At 35.6% G+C, this 20,184-nt stretch overlaps 1 protein-coding gene across 2 annotated transcripts in view; it reads right to left on the bottom strand.

Annotated features, from left to right (window-relative positions):
• LOC150082990 (uncharacterized) overlaps positions 1 to 20,184 on the bottom strand; it is a 389,813-nt gene that overhangs the window by 90,037 nt on the left and 279,592 nt on the right. The window contains exon 16 of one of the 2 annotated variants that reach the window (XM_090376961.1): positions 5,707 to 5,822. The exons of the other annotated variant lie outside the window; for it this stretch is intronic. Coding sequence (XP_090233087.1) covers positions 5,707 to 5,822 — 116 coding nt within the window. The remainder of the gene's footprint in view (positions 1 to 5,706; positions 5,823 to 20,184) is intronic. 2 annotated transcript variants of the gene reach the window in all.

Raw genomic sequence — 20,184 nt, 5'->3', positions numbered from 1 at the left:
TATATATATTTATATTTAAGTGGTTTATAAGCTATTATTTTATATTTATTCTAATTATAATTGTTTATCTTGTGCAGGCTGCAAAGATAAAGCAATAAGTAAATATATTTTTTGTATTGACATTTCTAAGTGTAGGTAGTTTCCGCCCGCATTCCATGTCTGGCTATAAAGCTAGTGGGAGGTGAAGTTAAGAAAGTACTTAGACAGCAATAGACACTCCTGCCCATATTGCACTAATAGCTCAAAGTTTTGAAAAACATTTAGGGGAAGGATAGTAAACAGAATATGATTGTAGAAAATACAGTTGGTGCTCGGGAAATCCAGGTTTGCAAGTTACCGTCTGTATTAGTAACGGCCCTGGATTAGGTAGGTATTCGCAATTTGGAAAGAGTTATCTTTGTATATCCGAAAATTTATGTCTACTCTAAATTTTAAAAGAGACCATCAGCTGTTAACAATAACAGCCTCACTAGCCTTAAGAGCTCAATTTTTTAATTTTAAAATATTAACCATCAATTTTACTTTCTGAATAGTATTTACAATAATAGCCTCATTAGCATTAAGAACTCAATTTTTAAAAATTTTTAAATTTACAATATTCACTATCAAACTAATGTTCTGAATAGTTTTATAATCATAGACTTACTAGCTTTAAGAACTCAATTTTTTTAAAATTTTGAATTTAAAATATTAACCATCGAATTTGCGTCCTGAATAGTTTTTACAATAATAGACTCACTAGTCTTGAGGACTCAATTTTTATATGTTAAATTTAAAGTTTAAAATATTAACAATAAAACTTATTTTCTGAGTAGTTTCACAATGAAATAGACTCACTAGTCTTAAGAACTGAATTTTTAAATTTAAAAACTAACCATCCAACTTACATTTTGAAAAGTTTTACACAAAAATTATAAATTAATAGGTAACTGGCAGATATATGCGAAACGGTATCTCTTCAGGATGCCACCCCATTTCACTATTACAATAAATGTACTGAAATAGCACATATATGCCACCATTAATGTTTCAATAGTTTCCTGTACGTTTTTTTTTATTTTTTTTTATAATTATTATATATTAGTGTTTGTTTTTTTTGTTTGTTATTTGGTTTTTAGGAGCATTAGCGACTAAGGCCATATTGCTCCAGGGATATGCGGTGGTCATTCCCTGACCTTTCCGCATCCTCCATATTCGGTGGTCATGGGCTCGAACCCCACTTCAATCAAGAAGCGTGTGCTACGCACTGCTGCTGCTGCCCACTTGGCTACGGAGGCGGCATATATCAGTGTAAGGGCCAAAAGTTTATAAATGTGGATTAATTTTATGTACAGGAAACTGTGGCATCTACGTTAAATTTAAGGCAAGGGCAAAATTATCAAGTTATCTTCTTGCAAGGACTTACCCATCCGACCAGAGGCAGACCGAACCAAAAAGTGAGAATGATTGTTAGGGTTTGCCGCCCTGGTCAAGGGCAAAGGTGGTGACCTCTCACGGTCCAAGATCTATCAATGTTGTAACGGCCGTCTACAATAATGTTCGCAAAATAGCAGAACCAAACAAAAAAAAAAAAAATTAAGATGAAACTAAATACAACTTTATTTACATAAATATATACACCATATACTAAATGATTCTGTCAAAATTTGCTATTCTACCTATCTTGTTGTCATTTTAATTACTTTATTTAAGTTTATCTTTTAAAGTACTGAGTGCTTCCATTTTTAAGTCTACTGTTATTGCAAATTCTGATTATTCTTATGGCTTGTGAGGTAATTATGTTTCTTTGAATTTTAATTGATATGTTTGAATTGCAATGGATAAGGTGTATTGTTTTGCAATTATACTCTTGTCTTTTATCACAAATTCCTATTTCTATCTGGTTAATCACCTTAATATTAATATTTAGGTCAAGAAATAATTATATATATACGATGGCAAATACATGTATAAACAAGTGATAGGCATCCCAATGGGATCAAAATTCTCAATTCTGGCAGTGAACCTTTACCTACACCTCTATGAAAAGGAATATAACAAAAAGAATTATATCAAAATTAAAACATACAGATAAATTGACGACATGATTTCCTTTGACAGCAACTTAGAAGATGTCAAAAAGGATATCTATCCTAATGATCTAACCTTAACAAAAACAAACAGAGACAACACTAAGGTAACATTTCTCGACCTAAATATTAATATTAAGGTGATAACCAGATAGAAATAGGAGTTTACGATAAAAGACAGGAGTATATTTTCAATACACCTTAGCAATTGGAGTTCAAACATACCAATTAAAATCATCAGAATTTGCAATAACAGTAGACTTAAAATGGAAGCACCCAGTACTTTAAAACATAAGCTTATTAATGACAATATTACATATAGGTTCATAGATAAAAACTTAAATAAAGTAATTAAAATGACACAATATGGGTAGAATAGCAAACTTTGACAGAACCATTTTGTATATGATGTATATATTTATGTAAATAAAGTTGTATTTAGTTTCATCTTAATTTTTTTTTTTTTTTTGTTTGGTTCTGCTATTTTGCAAACATTATTGTAGAGGGCCATTACCATATAGATAGATCTTGGACCGTGAGAGGTTGCCACCTTTGCCCTTGACTAGGGCCGCAAACCTCTAACAATCATTGGCACTTTTTGGTTCAATCTGCCTCGGGCAGATGGGTAAGTCCTTGCAGGAAGATAACTCGATAATTTTGCCTTTGTCTTAAATTTAACAGCAGCTACCGTTAATAACTTTAAAGAATAGGTGATCTAACATAGATGGCACAGTTTCCTGTACATAAAATTAATCCACGTTTATAAACTTTTAGCCCTTACACTAATATATAATATTTATTAAAAAAAAAAAAAAAAAGTACAGAAAACTACTGAAACGTTAATGGCGGCATATATGTGCTATTTCAGTACATTTACTGTAATAATGAAATGGTGTTGCATCCTGAAGAGATACCGTTTCGCATATATCTGCCAGTTACCTACTAATTTATAATTTATGATAATTTATAACTATATGATAATTTTTACGGTTAATTTTTATGTAAAACTTTTGAAAACATAAGTTGGATGGCTAATTTTTAAATTTAAAAATTCGGTTCTTAAGGCTAGTGAGTCTATTTCATTGCAAAACTACTCAGAAAGTAAGTTTGATTGTTAATATTTTAAACTTTAAATTTAACATATATAAAAATTGAGTCCTCAAGGCTAGTGAGTCTATTATTGTAAAAACTATTCAGGATGCAAATCTGATTGTTAATATTTTAAATTCAAAATTTTTAAAAAAGTGAGTTCTTAAAGCTAGTACAGTCTGTCCTCGTATAGCACGATAGTTGCGTTCCTAGAAACCCTCGTGCAATGCAAAATCGTGCAATATAAACAACAGCCCCTATGGGAAAAGTAGGGTTAGGTGCCGACCACCCAAGATTGAACACACATTTGGAACCAAAACATTACCAAACACAATAAATAATTGGGTAATTTTAATCGTTATAAAATACTTACGTATTTTATAACGATTAAAATACGTAATAAAAATAATATTATATTATAATAAAGTATTTTTAGTATTTTTTAATATTAAAAAAGTATTTTTTACAGATAAAATACGTATTTTATTCGTAAAAAAATTATTATATTAAATAAAATAGTCGTAATAAAATACTTACGTATTTTATAATACGTAAGTATAAATTATAATACGTAAGTCGTAATAAAATATTGCTAATGCTTTTGCTTCTATCGTAAGCAAACTTGCTTTTTGTTTGATTTTCTATCCAAACAGATGACAGCCGTTCCATCCCTTCCAATTCTTGTCTTAATCTAACGGATTTTAATTACACTTTGAGTTGTTCCCGCTATGAAAGTTGTTTTTATTTTCTCTGCATTCTTTGTAATTCTCCGCGTTGCCTCATTTAGGTCTGTAGCACGTGCAATATCACATGGTCTTTCATTTCGCTCAAAGCGTTTCACAATTTCATATTTTTTCTCTATCGACAGAAGCGGACTGGCCATAAGCCTTACGGGGGAAACCACGGTGGGCCGGAGGCCGGTGTGATTTTGGCCATAAACCGTAGTATGAGGCCACTATAAATTTTCCCGGGTAAGAATTTTTGACCCAGTCCGCCTCTGTTTATCGATATTGCTTTTTTTTTTTCTCTCTGAATCTGCAGTGTCTTAGCCAGGACGCTTCCTTTTCACACCTTTTAAGTATTTTACTCATTTTTAGGGAATAAAGCACAATTACAAAATGAGGAGGCACGCTTGATACACATAAACAAAGCTGCGCGCGTGTAGCAACTGAATAAACAACACCGTCAAGGCCGAGATACACTATTAACACCCCACATTTTACTAAAGCACATTTCTGGGGGTTACTACCATAAAACAATAAAAACAATTTCCAGTTGCGTTTCTGCTAGTGGAATCTGTTATAAACTGGTAGTAAACTCCATCTAATTGCATTTGCGATTATATCGATAGCTGGAATTGTGTTGGTTTTTACGTTATTATGGTGAAATGTGTTTCCCCTTCACTGATATAAAACACATAAATACATTTTCAGAATCTTCTTCGTTCCTATCGTGTTGCGTTCAGTTGGGGTGATTCCGCATTCGACTGCCATTTCTTGTAAACACAAAGGCGAATCGTGTATAAGCGAATTCGGTTCGTGTTATATAAGATAACGTTCCCCTATTTATAAATCGTGTATGATCGAATTCGTGCAATGCAAACACGTGTTATACGAGGACCGACTGTAAGTCTATGATTATAAACAGAACGTTAGTTTGATAGTGAATATTGTAAATACTATTCAGAACGTAAAATTGATGGTTAATATTTTAAAATTAAAAAATTGAGCTCTTAAGGCTAGTGAGGCTATTACTGTTAATAGCTGGTGGTCTTTTATAAATTTTTGGATATACAAAGATAACTCTTTCCAAATTGTGAATACCTACCTAATCCAGGGCCGTTACTAATACGGACGGGAACTTGCAAACCCGGATTTCGAGCACCAACTGTATTTTCTACAATCATATTTTATTTATTATCCTTCCCCTAAAATTTTTTCACACTCTGAGCTATTAATGCAATACCAGGGCAGGTGTGTCTATTGCTGTCCTAAGTACTTTCCTAACTTCACCTCCCACTAGCTTTATAGCCAGACATGGAATGTGGGCAGAAAACTACCTACACTTAGAAATGTCAATAAAAAAAAAAAAAAAAAAAAAAAATATATATGTATGTAGATAAGTAGAATGTGGTAAAGAGAGAGGGCAGCAAGCTGACTAAACCAGAAGTCAAAACTATGGAAAAAATCCGTAGGTACCTGAAAAATAAAAATAATACATTAAAAGAAGTACTTGATGCTGTAAATTCAATGTCTTCTTCAAGGGTTAACTGCCAAAACCAAAGGAAAGACAGCAACAAGTAAGGCCTCTGTTTCTGGCATGAAATATGCGTAGCACATGGTTAAAACAATGAAAACATGTTGAAATTTGAATTATGAGTACACGGAGGCCAAGTCAAAAGTAGAGGTAAGTAAGTGAAATGCTGACGTATATTTGGCTGTTAACTCGTATTTGCCACAGGTCGTGGCCACATCTAGTCATCTACAATAAACAAATATAAATAATACACTGTAATAGATAATCGATCAAAATATAATCAATATCTTACCTGAATAACAAGTCGCGGTGAATTAGAATTATACCAAAATGGTATTCCAAAAATACTAAGCCTGGCTGTTCCAGCCTGATAGGTTTCTGAACACCGTGTATTTACAATACTGCCTCCTAAAACAAAACATTTTTGTATAAGTTAACAAAATAAATTGGTGTGTGTGTGTGTGTGTGTGTGTGTGTGTGTGTGTGTGTGTGTGTGTGTGTGTGTGTGTGCAGATGTGTCTATGTGTTGGGGAGAAGAGAGTAGATGGAAATTTTAACCCACTTGCACATGTGGGATTGATTGGACCCCAAAGATTTTTATTTAATGTTTTTCAATAAGGCTTAATAAGTTTTAAATAAAACTGCTTTCTTTAATTTCTCTATTGATTACGGAAATCTGTTTTGTCTGAAATTTGTGAAGCAAACAGGAAAAATGCAGGATGAAGTATGAAACCAATCAACCTAACTTTTAGTAAGATGGCATTTTGTGTTTTGGCTGAAAAATCAGCAGAAGAGGATATCGCCTACTGTAAAATAGCTTCACCCAACTCTCTTTATAAAGTTGCAACATGTTTGCACAGTTTTAATGAAAAGGTACTAAAATGTTTTGGTTTACTGTGCAACACAAGACCTTCCCATGTTTCAAACATAATTAATTTGCTGAATAATTTTTTATTCATATTAAAATATTTACTTAAAAGAAACAGAATCAAAATATTAATTCTTCTGAAAATTATAAAAAAAAAAAAAAAAAAAAAGCATTATAGCCATAATATAAAGATGAAACTGTTTCTTCCTTCTTATAGTTTAAAAACCATTAAATGTGTGAAATTTCAAACATGCATGAGCCTATTGTATTTATACTTATTATGTGTATAATTAGCATAAATGTATATAACATTTTCTTAACTAACCTAATGAATATGCTGTTGCAATTGTGCATTCACCACATTAAGGTGAAAAGCTTGAAAGTTCATATCTGTCCTCTGTCATACAATTTCTGATGAAATAACCTGCTATATTTTTCTTTCCTGGGATATATTCTACCATATAATGAATTCATGAATTTCTAATGACCACTTTAAAATTCTTTAATTTCATCACTTTATACTGTTGATAAAAGCTGCAGGTTTAGTCTGATTTAAACAATACCTCTTGTTCCAACGATAAATGCCTAAATCTTTTAAGAGGATAAATCAACCCACATACTTCTTTTTCTGTTGTTGCATATTTTTTCTCAGCATTGTTAAGTCTTCTACTTACAAATGCAATTAGGCTTAATGCTAAGCCACTTCTTAACGCTAAGCTTAATGCTAAGCCAGAGACAGACAGACTGTTAACCAATATTTATCAATGATATTGATGAAGGTATACCAGGCTTAATGTCCAAGTTTTCAGATGATACAATGGTTGGCAGGGTAGTTAATGACAATAATGACAATATCTACTGTAAGAGGCCCTAGAAAAGTTAGGCAGGTGGACTGAGAAATGATAATCGAAGTTTAACATTGACAAATGCAAATTACTGCATATGGATAGCCATAATCCAGAGTAACATACCAACTGTGCAGTACTACACCCACCTGGTTTTGGCACATTATAGCCTTAGTTGCTAATGCGCCAGTAAAACCCAACAACCAACCAACCAGTACTACACCCAGGGTAGTGGAAAATGAAAAAGACAGGGATTAATTGTGCAGTCAGATATGAAGTTCTCTAAGCAGTGCAGAGAGGCTGCCAAAGAGTTCATGGGATTTTTTCAATAATATACAGGAATTTTGCTAATAGGGATAAAGAGGTGATTATAACATTGCATAAGGCAATGGTCAGGCTACATCTTGAGTACTGCATACAGGTCTGGAGACCTCATTTTGGGAAGGATGTAGAGCTGATGGAAAAGTATAGAGAAGGGCAACCAGATTAGTGAGGGAAGCAAAGGATTACCAAGAAACGCAATCCTTTGCTTTTGCTCTAACCAAGAAAGGATTCAGTTTTGCAAATTTCAACATCTGGAGACTAGGCACCTGCCAGGTGATCTTACTGAGGTATTTAAAGCTTTGAATGGTTTGGGCAAGCTCAATGCTGATGGGATTCTTCCTCTTGCTCAGATTGCACACGAGAAGACAAATTCAAATTGAGGAAAGATGGTTGCAGAATATAGCATTAGCATTAGCATTAGTAGAGGCATTTGATGCAAGAAAGCAAGCTTATGCAGCATCAGCCAAAAAAAAAAAAAAAAAAAAAAAAAGTAACATAAATAAATAAAAATAACCACTTCCACTTCACCCCTCTGTTCGTTCGAAATACCTGTCCAGCTGAGCCTTAAACTTATTTAGGCTATCAACTTCCACGACAAGGGATGGAAGTCTGTTCCACCCACCAACCACCCGCTGGCTAAAGGCAAATTTCCGCACATCTATCCTACATCTGTCTTTCCTCAATTTGAATTTATGCCCTCTCAGGTGATTTTTCTGAGCTAGAGGAAGAATCCCATCAGCATTGAGCATGCTCAAACCATTCAAGGCTTTGTACACCTCTATCAGATCACCCCGCTGGTGCCTAGTTTCCAGACACTGTAATTTGCAAAACTTAAGCCTTTCTTCGTAAGAGAACCCCTTTGTCCCATTCACCAATCTAGTTGCCCTTCTCTGTACTCGTTCCAGCAGCTCTACATCCTTCCTGAAATGAGGCCTCCAGGTCTGTATACAGTACTCTAGGTGTGGCCTGACCATTGCCTTATACAAGGGAATAATCACCTCCTTATCCCTGCTAGAAAAATTCCTATATATCATTGATAATACACCATGAGCTACTCTTGCAGCTCGTCTGCACTGCTCAGAGAACTTCATATCTGCCTGCACCACCACCCCCAGGTCCCTTTCATTCTCTACCACTGTCAGTGTAGTACCACAGAGTTGATACGCTGCTCTGGGGTTGCTGTTTCCCATATGTAGTACTTTACATTTGTCAATGTTAAACTTCATTTGCCACCTCGAAGCCCATCTGCTCAACCTTTCCAAATCCTGTTGCAGCAGCATAGTGTCAGTAGTGTCCTTGACAACCCTGCCAACCTTCGTATCGTCTGCAAACTTGGACATTAAGCCTGATATACCATCATCAATATCATTTATAAATACAGAAAACAATAAAGGCCCCAATACTGAACCCTGAGGGACTCCACTAATAACATTAGTCCACGATGAGCAGTGTCCATTGATTACCACTCTCTGTCTTCTCCCCCTCAACCACCCCTTTATCCATAGCAGCAACTTGCCTCCAATGCCACACTGCTCCAATTTGTGCAGCAGTCTTCCATGTGCAACAGTATCAAAAGCCTTTCTAAGATCCAAGTATATAATATCAAAGTTATTCCCTGCATCCAGTTCTTTTGTGACTGCATCATAGTATCCAATCAAATTGGTCAGGCAAGACTTCCCCTTAACAAAACCATGCTGTGTCCTAGCTACAACTGAAGTCTTGTCTAGATGATCCTGCAGTGCTTCTTTCACCAGTGCCTCCATTAATTTTCCGGGAACAGAAGTTAAACTCACAGGTCTATAATTACTTGTGTCAGCCTTTGATCCCCCTTTGTGAATTGGGGTCACATTTGCACATCTCCAGTCAATGGGTACCTCCCCTGAGTCCAAGGAAGCTCTCATAATTATGGCTAAGGGTTTGCTTACCTCCTTTGCTGCCTCCTTTAATATAACTGGATAGATCCCATCCACCCCAGGTGCCTTTCTTGTGTTTATCTTCAACAATTTCTCCTCCACTTTGCTCTCAGTTATTACAAGATTCTCTAGCTTACTGCTAGAATTGAATACACCTCTGGCATTCCCCTCGCTGAATAACTCCTCATGTGTGAATGTCGATGCAAAATATTCATTTAGTTTGTTAGCTACCCGAGCAGGGTCATCAACAGTTGACCCATCGATCTCAAGTGGACCAATCTGATTCATCCCCTTCCTTCTAGAGTTTACATAAGTAAAGAACTCTTTGCTGTTTTTCTTCGCATCCCTTGCCAAGGATCTCTCGTAATCTGCCTTCGCCTGCCTAACCTCCTTTGTAACTTGGTTACAGATCAACTTGTATCTATCATAGGCGTCCGTGTCACGTGTTAATTTGTATGTATCCCGTGCATTTTTCTTCTCTGCCATATGCCTCATTAGTTCATCTGACAACCATTTAGGCCTAAACCTTGAACAATATTTCTTAGTTGGTATGTAAAGCCTAGTAGCTTCCACGATAAGTTCTTTGAATGCTTCCCATTTTGAATTTGCTGTTGGCAATATCATCAGTTGATCCCACTGTATAGAATTTAAATACTGTCTCAGTCCATTGTAGTCGCCTTTACGAAAGCAATACCCCTTCCCTTTACCCCTAATGGTAGTTACCTCTTTGAGTAACTCCCACTTCAGCACACTGTGATCACTGCCACCAAGTGGTTCATTTATCTGCAGATTCTTAATGCATGAAGAATCACTACTGATAATCAAATCAAGAGTATTACTCCCTCTAGTTGCCTCCCGAACATGCTGATGTAGAAAACAATCATCCAATAAATCCACAAAAGCCTTGCTACTGTGTGAGTGACCAGCCCCCAAATTCCAGTCAATATCTGGGAAATTAAAATCCCCCATTATAAGACTCTCTGATTTACTGGCCCACTCTATTTCTCCGAACAGTTTCTTATTATACTCATCAGAGTCATTAGGCCTATAGCACACTCCTACTCTCAATTTTGATCTCCCAATGCTTATGTCACACCAAACTGACTCGACACTGCACTGTCCAGCGATGTCGACTGGCTTCACTTCCTTGGATTTTATGTGTTTTTTAACTAATAGCATAACCCCTCCTCCCTTCCTATCCTGTCTATCCTTTCTGTAGACATTGTACTCCCCAAATTCCAGTTCTGCATTTCTTATATCTGTGTGACACCACGTCTCTGAAATCCCCACAATATCTGCCTTTGATGTTTTGAGCAATACCTCAAATTCATCAAATTTATTTACTAAACTCCTAGCATTGGTGTACACACAAGTATACATGCACCTGTTCTTTTTCTTAGCTACCCTAACACAACCCATGTGTTTACTTGTACCCCAATGATTCCCAGCAGTCTCTGAAATATCCTGCATCTTATTTTCCAGGCTGCGGCTCATTCCAATAGAAGGAATGTATGTAAGGAGGTTTGCCTTTAGTGAGCATGTGGTTAACTGCTGTAACAAACTTGTGTTGTTATGGAATTTGATTGCCTATGTGTTGTTATAGAAGTTCACAGCTTAAATAAATTCAAGACAGAATTAGACAAACTATTGGACAAAAATAGATAGGTGAAATGGGAAGTGTTTTTTTTTTTTTTTTTAATGCTATTCATAATAAAGTCCTTCCCTGCCTAAATAGCACATTATATTATGTTGTAATGATTAAAATCACCAAGCCAATATGAATTCTGCCAACGTTGATCCACCGGTAACATATTGGCTTACATTTCCTATCTACGTGCAAATTTAATGAAAAGTCTGTTGCTGTTTGCCTTCTCATGCAGTTGCTGTTTGCCTTCTCATGCAGTTGCTGTTTGCCTTTCGAATTTTATTGTGTTTAGCAAAAAGATCTTCTAAATAAGCGTCCATCTTATGGACTGCTGATGTTTTCTGTAATTGTGTATCCAGTTCTCTGTCCTCTAACTTCTCCACTAACACTAGAGAAGTTATAAGAGTTACAAGGGTCAGTTCTTTCTCCCACTCTTTTCCTCTTGTATATTAATGACCTTCTTCCATTGACTGGAAATCCTATCCACAGTTTTGCTGATGATAGCACATTGCATTCCACTTTCTAGTTTGAGAAATCTTGCCCTGCATTAACGGCTTCAACTTCTGGAATATTCACTACAAATTTCTTAAATGCTGATCTTCAGGTAATTCTCCAATGGGGCAAAGATAACTTAGTTAACTTCAATCCTTCTAAAACTCAGTCCTATCTTATATCTCAACAAAACAGGATACAGGATTCATCTCTTTCTATGCTTATCTTCAATGACACTCAGATTACTTTTTTTCTAAAAAGCTACCCACTCTGTAAAAATCTCAAATCTGCCTTACCATGGAATATTGTTCCCACATCTCAGACAGTACCTCCCATAACCTCTCTCAGGCTTCTTGACTCTATCCAAAAGAGGGAAGTAAGGTTAATTAATGATCCAAAGTTTCTTCACCCTTTGTCCCATAGACATTCTGTTTCTGTTTCATGCCTTTTCTGTAGGATAGTTCATGGGCACTGTTCTTCTGAACTGGCTTCTGTAATTCTCCCCTTTCTTTTCCAAACCAGTATGAACATGTGTCACAACCAGTCAGTATTCTTTTACTTTCCACCTTCAAAGTCATAGAACCAACTTTTCTTCTTCCTTATTTATTCTCTCCACTTCTGTTTTCTGGAACAACCTCCCTTCAACGTATTTCCTAAAAATTACAATCTGCAGAAATTCAAGTCTAATGTCAACAAGTGTCTTCTTTCACCTTCTCAACCTTCAACCCACGCACAGTACTATAGGGTCTAATACCTTTCATGTTTGGAGCTTTCATAATTTAAAAAAATAAAATAAATTTTAAAAAAATGCAAATACGTATATTTTTGCATTTCCATTTCAGAATCAATTCATTTGACACTTAAGGAAGCACTTTTATAATAATAATATTGTATATCTTTATGAATGTCCACAACAACTAGTTACAAGAGAAGAGCATATTACTGTCACAAGAGTTTCGCTTCTAATTACGAACAGTCTGAGTTGAGTGGTTGTGCCAAACTTATGAAACATGTCCCAAAAGTGAATGAAACCAACATAATCCTTAAACTTCCTTCTGCCTATAAGCTTAAGGTTAATGAAGCTTTGGCCATTAAGATTTTCCAATTTCATAATATTCCTGTTTGAAAACAAGATTGTCAGTAGACATTTGAAATATGTGGACTTTGAATTACATTACTTTTCCCACAAGAAGTTTATACCAAAAGCTCAGATTTAGCAATATGAATGACTTTCTGATATAATTTTCTAGGCACTTCCATATCCTTCATTCTACATTTTGATTTTATCAGCAGATAATGACATCTTGCAAAAAGTTTTCACACCGGTTTCCAATATCTTTTTTTTAATAATGACAATGATCCAATATGTTGATTTACACTTTTCTGTGAATGTTTTTGTTTTTATTTTTCTTTTTAATATTTATATTATGTATTGAAGTAGTACCACTGAAACAGCCCAATGCAATTCACACGTGGGTGTCATAAAAAGATAAGGTTCATAGCACATATCAGGGACAGTACAATTAAGTCAAAAGACTTAATTTGTCAATTAGCTTACATTTGTGTGTGGTGAGGAAGGGAAGACTACTAGTCCAAGCATCCAAGTGTTAACTTTACTGACGACATTATGTTACTATCTTTCCATTACATGCATGTTTTTTGAATGATATGAGACATTTTGAGAAATACGAGGTATGCTTATATAGAGAGCAGCATGAACAGTTCTGGAAAGATGCTCCACTATTCTGTTTATTGCTAAAACTGATTCTTGGACATCTTACTCTTGGACAAAAACATTTGGCAGTGAGATTTTTATGTGTAACAAGAAGCATGTTGTTGTGGAAAATTCTAAGTGAGCTAAGTGATTATACAATGCACTTAACACAGGCAGTCATCGACTTACAAGCATTCAACTTACAAATTTTCAGATATACAAATCTGCCCTTTCATTTTCAAAATTTCGAAAATATTCAAAAACAAATGACACCGCTATTGTTTGATGTGCTTGAAAAAACATGTTTCCCACTGAGCCTGCGACACCATCCTGTGTTTGCGCGTGCTGTGGATTCAACTGATTCAACTTGGTTCTGTTTCTTTCATAAAATTTGTTCTCTATACCACTAATATGCCTGGAAAGCAAAAAATGAACAAACAGAATGATTGTGCACTATAACCATGTAGAAGAAAATAGATATAATAAAATGCTATGATAATGAAAAAAATGGTGGAAGCTGCTTGTAGTTTTGGTGTGAATTATTCAACCAACAACAATTATATATGACAAAGGATTTTTAAGGACAAATAATGAACTGTACAACATAATAAAGTTTTTGCACCAGTGAAATATATAAATTATTAACAGAGAGTAAGTAATGAATGAGACGTAACAATTTTTAATTCAGAAAATCAGAATCAGAAAAATGTGCCAAAATACCTAAATTTAATTCAGGAAAAAGCTTTTAGTCTCCATGAAGATGTTAAAACTAAATTTTGAAAATTCTAGTGAGAGAACATTTAGTTCTATAAAATACTATACAGTGCAGATGTCAGTACAGAAAGGAACTTTCCTGGGACTGTGATGCACACTGAATTTCCAATCCAGATGAAACAGGTCTATAAAGATGCTGAATTAAACAGACTTTGGAAATAACAGACAATATTATGAACCAAGCTTTTCAAGTGCATAGGACCCAGCACAGCAGCCTTAGTGCCATATGGTATTTATTAGTAAAAATGTTTTCATAACAATAAAGCAAATTTAACTCATAGCTAAGGAGGCTACTTTGCTTTTGTTTATTAATATAATAATAAACTAAAAACTAGTACATAACTAGATAGAAAACCAAAATATTGTATGAAACTGTTTTGTTAAATTTTTATAAACAAAAAAAAGGTAACTCATTGAAATGTTATACCTAAATTATGTAAACAGTAAACAAACATAAATTTGTCTTGTGTCCCTTACAAGATTCACATCACAGAGTGTGTGTGTGTGTGTGTGTGTGTGTGTGTGTGTGTGTGTGTGTGTGTGTGTGTGTGTGTGTGTGTGAGAGAGAGAGAGAGAGAGAGAGAGAGAGAGAGAGAGAGAGAGAGAGGTGAAAATCCTAGTGCAAGTGCACTAGGATTTTCCATTAGCCTGCCAAGCATGTCAAACATCAGTATTATCTGATCCCCCAGTGAAGAATACATGACAGTTGTTCATATTCTTAATAAGGTTTAGTTAGTTTCCACTGTCACTATATGAAACTGCTAAGTTTCAAAGTTCTTTTGTTCCATACAACTAGTAAGTGCAGTAAAATAAATAGCACTTCTACATAATGATGGCTAATCATGAATGAAATTCAATGACTATACATAGTTTCTTTGAGTTTAACAGTCAGCTGGATTTGTAGAGAGATTTTATTACCCCCCCCCATACAATATGTTAAATCAGGGTTTTACTGTATATCGAAAAAGGATGCTTGAGAGCAGCACGTGCATGCTGCCAAAGAGAAGCATGCCTTGTTTTAATATAAATAAATAATAAATAAATTTTCATTTATTGCAACTGCAGCAAGCCCATCACAGCACTAGGCTGGGGGCATAAATTCAATACAAAGGAGACAAATATATATATATATACAGTATATAAAAAATACATAGGATATTCTATATATACATTAACAACGAATATGAATTATAATGATCAAAAATATATATTGCAGAACATCACATTTGGCTCTCGGATGTAGTTACAGGGTTGCAGGCAGGCAGTTGTTTGTATTTCTGATAATTTGTTTGGAAATGAGACTCCTGTAGGCTTCAGAGTTGAGCAACCTCTTACAATCAATGTTGTGATAATTTATGAGGTGAAGGGATGCATTGGGGAACTTCCTGTCCATTTGTTTTAGTCTGGAGAGTTTGGATTTGAATTGTTGTTGGTTTCTTGAGTTTTCTCTGTTGGTGGGAGCTATTATGTTGACTAGGTTTGGTGAACTGGATGCAGAAGTAATTAACTTTGCAAGAAGCATGACTCCAGACTCGTTGATCATCTGTTGCAGAGGCTTTGTTTTTAAGTTTTTATAAAGCTGTTGCCTGGATACTGTAAGGGGAAACTGAAGTTTATTGTTCAGCCATCTAAGAACCCAATACTCTAGCGCAAGGAATTTTTTTACGGTAACTTGAGGAGCACCAGACTAGATTTTGGAGGCATAAGACAGAATGGGAAAAATGCATCTCTGAACATGGTTAATGACTGTTTTTCTATCTTGAATCGCCGCTGTTTCTTGCTTGATCAGCCACCTTGATTTTTGAATTTTTTTAGCAACGTATACATACTGAGAATTAAATGAAAGATTTTTGTCAAAAACAACTCCTAGGTCTTTGTGAGCAAATACGTTGGGAATTGAAACATTTGCAATTTTAATTTCTATGTGGTTTGGTTGTTTCTTGTAAGGAATAAGTTATTTGAGCAGATTTGTTTGTATTTATAGTCAGATTGAGATTCTTCAGATACTAGATGATTCTGCACATCTGTAAATTCGCATCATGGCTAACCTTGGAAACGTCATCACAAGATTTGGAAATAATAAACAACTTTAAATCATTGGCATAAGCCAGCAGATTTGGATTTTCTTGTAGGAGTGGTTGTAGAGATGCTGAAAATATAACACTGGAGAGAACACCTCCTTGAGGAACGCCTGTTGCGGTTGTGACGAGAATATTATCAGTATTAGTGGGGAAGATGAGATTTCTACGATTTACGCTGTACTGAAGATAGGATATAACCATTGTGTCAACGAGGAAATGATTTTTCAGTATTTCGATGGCTTTCTTGTGATCAATGTTGTCGAAAGCACCTTTGATGTCTAAGTAAAAGACATCGCATTGTGCTTTATTCTGAAACGCAGTTTGGATGTGCACAATGGTGTCAGCTAGGCTTGTTGTTGTGGAGCACCCTGTAGGACCAAAATGCATGTTGTCGGGTGCATTAGCGAAGATCGCATCCCAAAGATATGGCAGCATGATCTTATCAATAATCTTAGCGATTATTGACGATACAGCAATTGGACAATAGCTTATATGGTTATTATTACTAGCCTGTTTTGGAATTAGGGTAATTCTAAAAGTCTTCCATAATCTTGGAATGGCTGGGAGATGGAGATGCAACTGGAAATAATATGAACTAGAGAATCAATGATGAATGCACTGGACAATTTAATAATAAAACTAGGGATGCCGTCAGGGCCTTCACTACTATCAATTTGTAGTTTGTTAATAATTTTCTGAACTGTATTCTTGTTTACATGTTTGTTGATTAGCAGGGCTTGATTAGGATGCATTTCATGTTGAACGCTATTTGCGTGTTTATAAGAATTGCATTCTTTAAATTTGTTTTGTATATCTTCATTGCAGATGTCAAAATTGCATGTTTCATATTTAATTTTATCCATTCCAAAGTCCGGTCGTGCTGCAAGGTAGCTCTTGTTTTTGAAGAAAGTGCTCTTTTATTATGTTTGAGCCTGAACGTTAAATAATTTTTGTACGCCTGAATTTTTTTGAGCTGAAACAGTGCTCTGCTCTTTTTATATTTTATGTATGTAACTCACCAGTAGTGGCAAGTCACCTGACAGGTGGCCCTTGACAATAATGATCCTATAGTAATGATTAACTGTAAACTGGTGTTTTTTTTCCTATCTTCCTTAAATTTAAACAAACTTTTTACTCTCATAGTTTTTAAAGTGATTTAACATTTTCTGAGGAGTAACTGTGGAAGGGTCCCCATGCTAGGCAACTATTTGAATAGTGGGTCATCTGAGAGGTTTTATCAGTATCATGGTGCCTGATAGATGCCAACAATGGCACATTACGTTTCTTTGTAACTTAACGTATTGCTTTTCCTCTCCTACTAGTTAAATGAACATTTGCAACAGTTTTTGAAAGCTGTGTTATTGTAGTAGTAGTAGTAGTAGTAGTGGCATGTGATGCAAGAAAGCAAGTGTATGAGCTTATGCAGCATCAGCCAAAAAAAATTTCACACCATTCCCTCCAAATGCCTGTCCAGTTCCTCCTTAAATTTATTTAACCTATCAACTTCCACAATGACAGATGGAAGTTTGTTCCAGCAATTAACCACCCACTGACTAAAGGCAAATTTCTGCACATCTATTCTACATCTGTCTTTTCTTAATTTGAATTTATGCCCCCTTAGGTTCGTAATCTGAACAAGTGGAAAGATCCCATCAGAATTCAGTGTGCTCAACCCATTCAAGGCCTTATACACCTCAATCAGATCACTGCAATTTGCAGAACTTCAGCCTCTCTTGGTAAGAGGATCCCTTCATTCCCATCACCAATCTACATCCTTCCTAAAACAAGGCTTCCAGACCTGTACGCAGTACTTGAGGCATGGCCTGACCTGCCTTATACAGAGGGACAATCACCTCCTTTTCCCTGCTAGCAAAATTCCTATTTATCACTGACAAAACCTCATAACCTGCCCTGGCAGCCGGTCTGCATTGCTCAGAAAACTTCATATCTGACTGCACAATTACTCCCAGGTCTTTTTCATTTTCTACCACCTTAAGTGTAGCACCACACAGTTAGTACATTTCTCTGGGGTTACTTCTACCCATATGCAGTACTTTGCATTTGTCAAGGTTAAACTTCAGTTGCCGCTTCTTAGCCCATCTGCCCAAATTTTCTAGATCCTGTTGCAGTAGTACACTGCCATTACTGTCATTAACAACCCTGCCAACCTTTGTATCATCTGCAAACTTCGACACTAAGCCTGATATGCCTTAATCAATATCATTGATAAATATACAAAACAACAGTGGACCCAACACCGAACCCTGTGGGACTCCACTAATAACATTAGTCCAAGAAGAGCAGCACCCATTGATTACCACCCTCTGTCTCCTCCCACTCAACCATCCTTTTATCCATTGTAGCAACTTACCCTTAATACCATTCTGCTCAAATTTGTACATTAATCTTCCATGCACAGCAGTGTCAAAAACTTTCCTGAAATCCAAATATATGATATCAAAATTATTTTTTGCATCCAGTTCCTTTGAACCACATCATAATATCCTGTCAAATATTTCAGACAAGACTTTCCCTTAACAAACTCATGATGTGTCTGAATTATTGCTGCAGTCTTGTCTAGATGATCCTGCAATGCATCTTTAACCAGTGAATTTAATTTTTTTTGCATAATTGTTTTTGCATAAGTCAAGATAAGAACACAAAATGCAATACCCACTTAAAATATCAACTACTCCTCTGTGAGAAGTGACATCTGTTTTAAATTTTGTGCACTGGGAAATATATTTTTATTATTTAATACTTTTTTTTTTTTTTTTTATATTTGTAAACATAATATGCACATATTCAATCAAACCCGAAATTTTTTTCAGAAATTTAAAATAAAGTTGGTCTGGTCATCTGCCTTTGTGTTTGCTATAATCAGGGAAGCCACTGCAACCGGATTAAGTATTCAACAGCAGACTACAATTATTGCTTCATTCCATTTATGATAGTATATATTTATTTCACAGTCATATCTTGGCAAAATCTTTCATCCTGATTGCTGAATGCACCAAAGTTCTGAGGAACGCATTCAATGCTTTCGATTGTGTTTGGCATAAAGATCTTTTAAACAAGTTTCCATCTTATGGTTTGCGAACTGCTTTTTGGAATTGGTTATCCAGTTTTTTCTCTGACTGCTCACTGAGGGTGACAGTAGATGGCTCTCCGTCTTCTAACTTCTCCACTAATGCTGGTGTCCCCCAAGGTTCAATTCTTTCCCCCACTATTTTTTTCTTGTATATTAATGACCGTCTTCAATTGACCGGAAATCCTATCCATAGTTTTACCGACGAAAGCACATTGCATTTCACTTCCAGTTTGAGAAACCTTGCCCTGTTCAATTAGCTTCAACTTCTCGAATATCCACTACCAATTCCTTAAATGCCAATCTCCAGGTAATTCTCCAGTGGGGCAATGACAACTTAGCTGATTTCAATCCTTCTCAAACCCAGTCCTGTCTTATCTTGCAAAAAGGATTCTTCAGCTCCTATGCTTATCTTTGGTGACACTCTGATTTCTAGGCAAGATGATATATCAATGTTGGGGATTACCCTGATATTCTCATCTCTCTTGGCACAAGCACATTACAAATATTGCTTCCTCTGCTTCTAAAAAACTTGGTTTTCTCTTTCGCTCTCTGCGTTACTTTTCTTCCAAACAGGTGTTCACTCTGTACAAATCACAAATCTGCCCTACCATGGAATATTGTTCCCACATCTAAAGCGTGCCCCCAAAACCTCTATCAGGCTTCTAGATGCCATTCAGAAGTGGGCAGTTAGGTTAATTAATGACTCATCTCTAACAGAGTCTCTTCAATCGCTGTCTCATAAATGTACTGTTTCTCCTGCATGCCTTTTCTATAGATACTTCAATGGACATTGTTCTTCTGAATTGGCTTCTATAATTCCTGCTCTTTCTTTCAAAACAGTCCAAACATGTGCCATCACTGGACAACATCCATTTACTGTCCAACTTCAAACTCACAGAACCAACTTTTCATCTTTCTCATTTATTCATTCAACTGCCTTTTTCTGGAACAACCTTCCTTCACACATATTTCCTGAAAATTACAGTCTACAGAAGTTCAAGTCTAATGTCAACATATATTTTC

The sequence above is a fragment of the Mastigoproctus giganteus genome, chromosome 7, assembly GCF_048544385.1.
Source record: "Mastigoproctus giganteus isolate SK-2022 chromosome 7, ASM4854438v1, whole genome shotgun sequence".
NCBI classification, from domain to species: domain Eukaryota; kingdom Metazoa; phylum Arthropoda; class Arachnida; order Uropygi; family Thelyphonidae; genus Mastigoproctus; species Mastigoproctus giganteus.
Note: the sequence above shows the minus strand (reverse complement) of the source record. Positions and strands in the feature narration are given on the sequence as shown.